This window comes from Eretmochelys imbricata, chromosome 12 (genome assembly GCF_965152235.1).
Source record: "Eretmochelys imbricata isolate rEreImb1 chromosome 12, rEreImb1.hap1, whole genome shotgun sequence".
NCBI lineage: Eukaryota > Metazoa > Chordata > Testudines > Cheloniidae > Eretmochelys > Eretmochelys imbricata.
In genome coordinates this window covers 18318490-18329142 of record NC_135583.1, presented here as the reverse complement: position 1 = coordinate 18329142, position 10653 = coordinate 18318490, and the positions used below count along the sequence as shown (strand labels likewise).

The window sequence follows — 10653 nt, the reverse complement described above, 5'->3', positions numbered from 1 at the left end:
GGGGTGCCAAACTAAAAGTTTGCCCAGGCTGCCATTTTACCTAAGGCTGACCCTGCCCACAGTCCCAACCCTCTGATCTGTCCACTAAGCTATACTGCCTCTATTAGTCAGTAGACAGCCTGTGTAATTGATTTCCTGGCTCAGGGTCTGTGATCATGCTGCCTGGATAGGCCATGCTTAGAATGCCAACTCAGGGCAGGCTGCAAGAAATAGGGCAGACAATCCCGAAAACTGGTGGTTTATTCTATAATTAGATTCACCAAGCCAGTAGCAAAACAGCTTCTGTAATACCACACTGGTTAATCAGAAGTCAAATACTGTCCCCTTTAGGCAATCCAGCCCTCTGCTCCTATCTAGACAGCCAAGTCTAATATAGTGAGGGGTTACTGAAAACCTTATTTGCCATACTTAAAGTTCTGCCAGTCCCAAAGGCACAGACACATTGCCCATCTCAATGAATATTTCAGATCTCGCCCAAATACACGCTTACAGCCAATCCTAAATCTAAGTTTTATTAATAAAAGAAAGTTATATATGGTTAAGAGATCAATATACTTACAAATGTGTGTAAAGCCCTTGGTCAGTTTCATAGCAAAGATGATGAGGCTGCTGATTTGTAAAAGTCTTTCTGGAATCAATTTAAAAGGCTATACTCCAATAGGCAGTCTAGGTGTAGAATTTGTTGAAATTCTTCCATAGAATTCCAGGATAAATACAAAGTAAACCTGGATTGTGGCTTAGTCTTGTTGCTAAGTAAGCCATCCTGTGGCTTAGTCTTTCCCTGTCAAAGTTTAAGTAGATCTGAGATAAAAAGGATCAGGCTAGAAGATTCTTTTATAGTTGAAGCAAACTGGACACTCACAGGTAACTCCACCATGTGGGCTTTGATGAAAGCAAGCTGACAGTTTGATCTCTACCTAATGGGTCCTTTCTCAGACAATACAGTTAGCAGTAGCCATTCAAACTATCAAAACAGTTGACAGGTAGTTTACGGTGTGAAATCACAAGTTTCAAAGAGAAATGAGGACATATTATTACTCCACAAGCTCCATCTAGATGTTAATAGATCTTTTTGATCTCTGAGTCTATAGAATTGAGTAATAAAGAATCATAAGACAGGAACAGGATTTAGTGTTTGCAAGCTAACTAGATCACATTGTTAAACTTCCAACAAAAGATACAGGTAAACACGTAAAAATACATGTAGCAACTATTCTTTGATTCTTAACAATACCAAGTAATGCGTTGGAGATTATTAGCCTGATTAACATTTCTTTGATATCCACACACAAGTAAATTGTGTGGTTTCAACTGTAATGTAATGTAAATTGTTATCCATCATACACAGGTTGGCTGTTCTGTCAGCGTCATAGAGTCTTAGTGAAAACCCTGACATTTTCAAATTAGGATTTTCAGACATTTGTTCAGAGGAGGATTGTTTTTTCCTTAATCAAAACATGTAAAATGAATTTTTTTGTTTTCTTGGAAAACTGGCCATTCTGAAGAAAGTAAAAATGTCCAGCCTGTGATTTGGGGGTGGGTGGGAAAGGAGGCAAAGTTTTCAATTTTTGGTTAAAACTGTGTGAACATTTGTTTTTTAGCACTTTGGCTCATTTCACATTGAAATCTCCCCAGGACTTTGACACATCACCACCCTACATATTACCTAATTAATAGTGATTTTAACATGGTATTGCCATTCGTTGTATTAATTATACAGTGTACACTTGGTATAACGTATTGTGTGCGTTATTTTACTTACTACTGCGCATTTAATTTTAACATGATTCACTTTATGCATTATTTTAATACTAATGTCATTCCCTGAATGTGTATTTCTTATGCGTGTCCTGCTTGTCTCTGCATTGATGGTCATGACCAGGGCCGGCTCCAGCAGTTGGGGCGGCGGCAATTCCGCGGCGGCTGCTTGGGGCGGCAAAATTGCTAGAGCCGCCCCTGGTCGTGACCCCTCGGCTATGGGGGCTCCCAGGGAGCTGGGCGGGTGGCTCAGTCTGTGCATTGGCTGCAGCAGCCGCAGCGCCCAGCAGGTGGCAGCACGAAGCGCCCAGGGGCTGCTGATTGTCCCTGCCCGCAGCCCGTAGCGTGGCGAGCGGGCGCTGTGGACTGTGCCCTGCCCGACTGCGGCCCTGCTCCACCGGCGGCGCCCGGCCATGGCCTCCGGCAGCGCCATCCAGATCCCCAGCCGCCTGCCGCTGCTGCTCACCCACGAGGGGGTCCTGCTGCCTGGCTCCACCATGCGCAGCAGCGTGGACTCGCCGCGGAACATGCAGCTGGTGCGGAGCCGGCTGCTGAAGGGCACCTCGCTGAAGAGCACCATCATCGGGGTGATCCCCAACACCAGCGACCCCGCCTCCGACTGCGACGAGCTGCCTTCCCTGCACCGGTGAGGGCCCCGGCCGGGCCCCCCAGATCCCCCCTCTGCCCGGCCGGGCCCCCCAGATCCCCCCTCTGCCCGGCCGGGCCCCCCAGATCCCCCCTCTTCCCCTGCCCGCCCGGTCCCCCTCTACCTCATACACCCTGCCCGGCGGGGCTCCAACATCCTCTCCCTGCCTTTCTTCTCCTGCCATGCACCCCCTGCCCAGCCGGGCATCCCCTGCCCTGCTGCCGCGGCCGCACACTTCCTGCCCGGCTTGTACCAGGCTCTCTCATTCCCTGCCCTCGCCGCCACCCCCCCCCCCCACCACCACCTGGGTACCCTATTTCCTGCCTTCTCCCCACCACACTCACTCCTTCCAGGCTACCACCATCCTCAACCCCTGCCTCCTTCACCCACGCACCCTCTGTCCGGGCCTCCTTGCCCCAGGCCTGGTCCCCCACCTGGTGCCCCTTACACTACTACTGGTTGGAAAGAGAATGGCAAAATATTAGAGGAGGGATAGAAGAACATAAAATCATTATTTTTTTTCAACTGAAACTTGCAAAAAATTAATCCTGGGTCATTGAAAGAATATGGTGTTTATTTGTGACTTATTCTTATTCAAATGAGTAATGTGATTGGAACGGATCCTGCAAACACTTACACACCTGAATACTTTAGTTACATGAGTTGTCTCATGAGCAAAATAGGTTGCATCCATTGGGACGACTTGTACATAAGTGTAAGGTGTATATAGCCCATTGATATCAATGGGCCTACTCCCACTTTTTTGTTGCAGGAGCCAACGTTTTGTTTTAATCTGTTCCGTAAATGTAACTTTACAGACAATGTTAAGTTACTTAAGTCACTTATACCAGTGTAATTACATTGACCTTAAATGGAGTAGCACCTGACTTACAATAGTGTGTGATTGTACTAAGGCCCAGACTCCCTCTCAAAGAACTTAAATATTAAAATGCAACACCTCAGTCTTCCAAATTCTTACTCACACAAGTAAATTTAAAGCACATGAGTTCCCACTGAGTTCAGTTGGACTCGTTCATAAAGTTATACGTGTATGCAGGTTTGGGCCCTAAATTATGTTTATTGTGGTTAGCTTTGTTTCTTGAGGTTTCGGTTTGATTTCTTTTTAATGCAGTATGAATTTTTGATATATAAATGTTGGAAGTAAATTAGTTTGATTGTTGGGGTAAAATGCTCAGCTGAATGCTTGCAAATAACATGAATTTTTGGAATGTTTTCAGGATTGGCACTGCTGCACTGGCAGTTCAGGTGGTTGGCAGCAACTGGCCTAAACCACATTACACCTTGCTAATTACTGGCCTCTGCAGATTTCAAATCTTGCAATTGCTCAAAGAAAAACCATATCCCATTGCTGAGGTCGAACAGTTGGACCGACTCGAACGATTTACCAACCAGACTAAATCTGAGGAGGAATTGGGAGAGCTGTCAGAAGAGTTCTACAAATATGCGGTACAGGTTAGTTGCTTTAATATTTTAGAACAGCGGTTCTCCAACTGTGGGTTGGGACCCCATTTTAATGGGGTTGCCAGGGCTGACTGAGGTTACAGGCCTCCTGCCTGGAGCTGAAGCCCTTTGGCTTTGCCCCCGGCCCCCTGGCCTGGGGAGATGGAGCTTTGGCTCCCCCTCCATCCCCCCCAGGGTGGTGGGACTTGGGTGGGCTCAAGCTTCGGTCCCCCCTCATGGGGTCGTGCAGTAATTTTTGTTGTCAGAAGGGGGTTGCGGTGCAATGAAGTTTGAAGACCCCTGTTCTAGAACTGTTTGTTTTTGTTTATATTTAGTAAGTTTGTATTTTGAGTACTGCCTTGTCCTTAAATCGGGGTCTCAAACTCCCAGCCCACGGGCCATCTGCGGCCTGAGAACCTCTCCAGTGTGGCCCTCCGGGCTCCAGCAATTTTGGGGCTGGGTCTCTCCCTTGGCCCTGCTGCTGACCCTGGGTGCTCCCCATACCCGCCCGGGGCCCCGCCCACCACCAGCAGCATAGTACTGCGGAGCTGAGCAACTTCCTGTGCACTCGCTCCAGTGGCTGTCGGCCCCTCCCTAAGCCTTAGGCAGGTGGCGGGCGGAGTTTGGGGGGGCGGGTTCTGGGCAACATGAGTGACGTTGGCCCTCTGGGAGGATTTGAGGACTGGCATTGGCCCTAAGGTACATTGAATTTGAGACCCCTGCCTTAAAACCCTCTTGCTATAAAACAAGTGGTTTGAAAGATCCTATATGCTAAGATCCTGATCCTATTCTGAGTTCCATGTGGGAACATCCTGTGCTATGCACAGTTTGTTACAAGATTTGGGACTAGGTCATTTACCAGGAAATAGCAACGCCTATGTTATCTCATGACAAAATCACAGACTTTCTTGAACATTAAGTAGGCCTAGCCCTTATTCACTACTTGGGCCCAGATTCACAAAGGAACTTAGGTGTGGCGATACATCACCATGCCTAACTAAAAGGTGCTTAGAAAATCACTGGGGCTCTCTAAGCCTGAGTTTAAATGCTCAGGCTTCCTATACAACGAATGGAAGGAGATGGTTCTCTTATTTTAAGGCACCAAATACAGCTACAACAACACTTCATACTCAGAATAAATAGGATTAAAAAGGGCCAGCATGCTAGGTGGCTCCCTGGCTGAGCTAGCTGATGTAAGATGCCAAAGAGAGGGCATCTCTCTGTCTCTCTCAGAGAGGTCATTGCCTAAATCCAGGCTGCAGGGAGGCATCTGCCTCTGCTTGAGATTCTTAGCTAAAAACCCTCTCTTGATGTGGGAGAGCCCTGTTCAAGTCCCCTGTCCACCTGTAGGGGAGAAGAGATTTGAACAGTGGTCTCTCATTTCTCAGTTGAGTGGCCTAGCCAGTCCACTGTGGAATATTCTGATGTGGGGCTCCCTTAGTCTCTACTGTGACTAAATAATGAAAGAATCATTGGGCCAGAGAGAGATGGAGAAAGAGAAAAAGCATGAGAATGAGTTTGCAGCCTGGTGGTTAGAGCACTCACTGGCAGGTGGGAGACCCAAGGTCCAGTTTTCCTGTTCCAGTGGCTCTTAAACTATTTATCCACAATGGACCGGCTTCAATAGGAAAGACTGAGGAAGCCCCACATCACAAAATCCTACAGCCCAGTGGTTAGGGCACTCAACTGAGAGGTGGCAGATCCCTGTTCAGATCCATGCTCCCCGCAGGTAGAGCGGGACTTGAGCCAGGGGTCTTCCTTGACCCAGGTGAGTACCCTGACAACTGGTCTAAAAGTTATGAGGGAGGTCCTCCTTCTTCCCCCACCAGCTGTTGCGTGTTAGCTCTGCTGCGGGATCCAGCCTGGGTCTCACAGGCAATTGAGGCAGAGGAACACCATCTTTCCCTGATTCATGCATTGCTGTGGGGCTTAGGTGTTTGGATACCTGGATGGGAGCTGCACTGCACATATGCACAGGCAGAAACATAGACACCGGGAGAACTTTTGCTGCAAAAATGTAGGTGCCTACAGGGTTTGGCGGCAGCTAAGTGTGGGTTTTATGAATCCCAGTGGGGCTTGATTCTGGGAGTGAAGAGGCAAAGTCCTTTGGTGAATCTAGGCCTTGGATCAGACATAGCTAAGGAAAACTTGGACACTGCAAAAAAAGATGTTGGCTAGATTAGTGTTCAGAGGCACTAGGTTGCTGGAGGTGCTGTCTTTGGAATGGAATGTGATAACAGAGGTTCACAGCTGGTGGTATTAAAGTGTGGTTCTTTCCTGGAAAGTAATGAAAAATGGCATTGTGGCATTCCATATTCATTGTTTTACACAGATTTCCATATCTAATTTCCTCTGAGAGTCAAGCAGGGTTCTTTCCATCTCCTGCATCATTCAAGTAATAAAAGAACTCTAAGCCAAATTGCAACTGAATAGTCATGTTGTCTTCAGATTAGGCCTTGGTGAAGGGCTGATTTCCACAGGTGGCATTGACAGTATAAAGTGGGTGGTTATTTTTTAATTATTGTTTTTACGTTTGTGGGCACCATGGGAGAAGTGTTTGGTAGAAGAATTTGAATGAAGTGAGTGGTGGTGTCTTAGCAGACTCCATTTACAGAAGGGGAAAAAGTATGTTGAGTAGGTTTGTTGAAAGAAAAATAAATAAATTGGAAAAACTAAATAGAAGAAAAAGACTTAGCTTAACTTCTCCCCCAGCTTGCAACAACTTCCTATAGGTTGCACTAGGAGCACTGGGATCTAAAGTGTTTTTTGCTTATCCCAAAAATGGGAGAATTGGTTTTGTTTTCTTGTCCGTGATCATTCTAGATTTTGACATCAAGTCTAGCAAACAGATACTGTCGACATTTAAAAATGTTTTATATCTGTGTGCTACAGCATGTCTTTTTGAGCCTTTCTATGAGCTCTGCTAAAAGAAAAGGATATGTTTGAGCAGGCATATTGAGCCCTGGGCATACTGAAGTCAGCAGTGACTCACATTGCTCTATGGCAACCCCTCCAACCCCATCCTCTACAGTCTTGACTGGCTGCCAGGGAAGTCTTCTCTTGACTAGTTCTGCTGGACTTCAGCAGCTGAAGCTTACTCCCACCAACCTACCTTTAGATGCTCCAGATTCATAGAACTATTGAAAATATTTTAAGATTGACTTGTTTTTTTCCCTTGGTTTATTCCCTCATGATGTAATCCTCCTCCTCATTTGAAAATCTAGGATGGAAACATGGATAGAAATGACTGGAAGGTAGAGAAGGAAAGTATTGTTTTAAAAGAGGCGGGGTGTGGATCTTGGACACATGGCTAGAAGAAGCAGACGAGCAGAAAGAAAAGAGCAGAACTAAACATGTAGTCTTTCACCTCCAAAAATTATGCAATAACAAGACACATGATATACTTCACTTGCTTGTATGTTTATCCCTTTCCTCTGTTTAATTTTTGACTGAATTTAGATTGTAAACTCTCTGAGGCGGGGACTATGTCTTCTTTGTATTCTGTGAAGGAGCCTACTACACTTCCAGACACTGGATAAATAATAAATCTTTGATAGTAAAGCTGTAGAATCAATTTCTGTTCTTATGCCAACCCTGTTGGTAGCATATGCATAATGTCTTGCAAAAGGTGTGGTGGTGGTGTTGATGATGCTGGTCATCTTGATTTCAAGGACGACATTGACAATCCTAGTTTGTACTAATGGGTCTTTGGGTGATTCCATAGATCGATTCAAGAAGAACAGAATTTACCACACTGGCCACAGTCATTTGCCTAGTTGTAGTGCGTGAGTTGCACGCTGTTTTTATGCCTGGCTCTGTATTTCCAGCTGTTCAACAGAATTCTTCTCAAAGTCATGGACATGCATCCTTGTTGCATGGTACCATGCAATACGATCAATCGCCAGTTGCTCAAAGGTCAAAAATTTTTTTTTGCACAGATTTTATTTCAGGGTGTCTTTGAAGCATTTCATCGGCCCTTCATGCTTACGATTGCCAGAGCTTAATTTGGTATACAAGAATTGTTTTGATAAATGGGTCTCAGGCATACGGACTGTGTGGCCAGTCTGTCTCAAGTGGGTGCAGATCAAATGAGCCTTGATGCTGACAAAATCGGACTTCTCCAGGACTTCCATGTTGGAAACCCAGACCTGCCATTCGATGCCCAGCAGAAAGTGTAATGGAACTCTTAGTGACCACAAATAATCAGAAATTTTATTTTATATCTCATTCAAAAGATGTCACTTACCAGGAATATAGTACTCAATATTGCCAAACTGGAGTGCTGGTTCAGTTCACTCAAGAATGCCAGTAACCAAATTGCTGAGAGTACTGCTTGCAGCACTTTTGCGTTCTTTTGTCTTCTACCAAAGTGCTGACCACGCCTGATGCTGCTTAACTTGTGAAATTTAACAAGATCACAGCCTAGGTGCTGCAGTTAAATAATCCCAGGCATTTTAGTAGTGCTGTGCATCGGAGCTATGTAAATCTTAAATGCACCATAATATAATAGTTCTGACGGAACAAACTTGACTATTGTCATGTGTCGGGGTAAGCTTTAAGTTGTTCTATTTGTAACGAGAATATTATTAAAAGTCTGGTTAAGGTACTGCCCCTTAACCATAAAAAACAAAAATAAAAATCAAACAAAAAAACTACATAAATATTATTTTGTCTGAGGGATGCACAAATCTGAGATGTCAGAGAAAGTATCATAACTGTTCTAATCACATTTTATGGGATCAAAAAGATCTGGTACAATGTGAATGGGAGAGTTTTTGTGCTTTCTTCCTTTCTAACACTGAATAAAAGAGGTTGAGGAAAGCACTAAGAACTATAATAATATTTAGGGTCAGTAGTCAAGTTTGTTCCATCAGAACTATTATATTAAGGTGCATTTAAGATTTACATAGCTCCGATGCACAGCACTACTAAATGCCTGGGATTATTTAACTGCAGCACCTAGGCTATGATCTTGTTAAATTTCACAAGTTAAGCAGCATCAGGCCTGGTCTGTCTCTGTCATAAATATAAATTTAAATATAAATTTAAACACCTTTAAAATCCCTCCTGGCCAGAGGAAAAACCCTTTCACCTGTAAAGGATTAAGAAGCTAGGATAACCTCGCTGGCACCTGACCAAAATGACCAATGAGGAGACAAGATACTTTCAAAGCTGGAGGGGGGGAGAAACAAAGATTCTCTCTGTTTGTGTGTTGTTTTTGCCAGGAACAGAAAAGGAATGGAGTCTTAGAACTTAGTAAGTAATCTAGCTAGATATGCGTTAGATTCTGTTTTGTTTAAATGGCTGATAAAAGAAGCTGTGCTGAATGGAAGGTATGTTCCTGTTTTTGTGTCTTTTTGTAACTTAAGGTTTTGCTTAGAGGGATTCTCTATGTTTTGAATCTGATTACCCTGTAAGGTATTTACCATCCTGATTTTACAGAGGTGATTCTTTTACTTCAATTAAAAGTCTTCGTTTAAGAACCTGATTGCTTTTTCATTGTTCTTAAGATCCAAGGGTTTGGGTCTGTGTTCACCTATGCAAATTGGTGAGGACTTTTATCAAGCCTTCCCCAGGAAAGGGGGTGTAGGGTTTGGGAGGATTTTGGGGGGAAAGACATTTCCAAGCGGGCTCTTTCCCTGTTAGACGCTCAGTGGTGGCAGCAATAAAGTCCAAGGGCAAAAGGTAAAATAGTTTGTACCTTGGGGAAGTTTTAACCTAAGCTGGTAAAAATAAGCTTAGGGGGTTTTTCATGCAGGTCCCCACATCTGCACCCTAGAGTTCAGCGTGAGGAAGGAACCTTGACAGTCTCAAACAAGCAAGCAAAGAAACTGAAGTTTTGACAGTCCTGGTAGATGGGGTTAATTTAATGCCTTTTAGTTCTTTTTGCTGACTGTTTAAAAGTGCTGTTTTGGTTATGCAAATAGAAATCTCTTCCTTTCAAAGATGCAATTATTTCTCAGTTTGTGGATGTTCACCTTAATAATAAAATCTGGACAACTGTTTTGTTGTTTTTTTTTTCACATCAAAAAGAAACACCAAGGAATACTGAAAATTATTCTCACTTTCTTGTTTCCTCCTTACAGCTGGTTGAAATGTTGGATATGTCTGTCCCTGCAGTTGCTAAGCTGAGACATCTTTTAGACAATCTGCCTAGAGAAGCTTTACCAGATGTACTGACTTCGATCATCCGCACAACCAACCAAGAAAAGCTGCAGGTACTGTATACTTCTGCCTTAAACTTCCAGGGGAACCAAGGGTTTAGTACTTACAGTTCAATCCACTACTAGATAACTTCATAATCACTCAAACAAATGTGTTCTGTTTACTGAAGGGCTGAGTAACAAGGTTTTGCTTGTACTGCCATGGGCTGGCTGGTGTATTTCACGTGACAGTCATGATGATAAATCAACACCATGTTGGCCTCAGGCCTAGTTTAGCTGGGTTACTGATTGTGCTGTTCCTCCTCCTATGTGAGACAGGGCCAGACTTTCTCTGCTCTCATGGCAGGCCAAATAGGAGTCCAGTTACTGATCTGAAGTGGAAGGACAGAGTGCAGCTGGTTCTTGTGCAAAGGAAAGATAGAGCAGTCCTTAGCTCTGCTCCCTACAGTTGTCATTGCAAGTAGAGTCGATGGAGGGAGCCAACAGCTGTCTATTACTTGCTTCCTGGCCATCTGAATGCAGTGGGAAGCATAGAGTAGGAGACAGCACCAAGAAGATTGTAGAAAAGGTGGCTTTTCAGAAATCCACCTGCCTGTTTCAGACTAGCAGTCATGTTACTTGTAC

At 44.4% G+C, this 10653-nt stretch overlaps 1 protein-coding gene across 3 annotated transcripts in view; it reads left to right on the top strand.

Annotated features, from left to right (window-relative positions):
- Positions 1-2113: 2113 nt before the first annotated feature.
- The window catches only part of LONP2 (lon peptidase 2, peroxisomal), a 93257-nt gene continuing 84717 nt past the window's right edge, over positions 2114-10653 (top strand). For all 3 annotated transcript variants that reach the window (XM_077831489.1, XM_077831488.1, XM_077831487.1), the window contains exons 1-3: positions 2114-2404; positions 3643-3877; positions 9952-10083. In XM_077831489.1, coding sequence (XP_077687615.1) covers positions 2172-2404; positions 3643-3877; positions 9952-10083 — 600 coding nt within the window. In that variant the 5' untranslated portion in view covers positions 2114-2171. The remainder of the gene's footprint in view (positions 2405-3642; positions 3878-9951; positions 10084-10653) is intronic.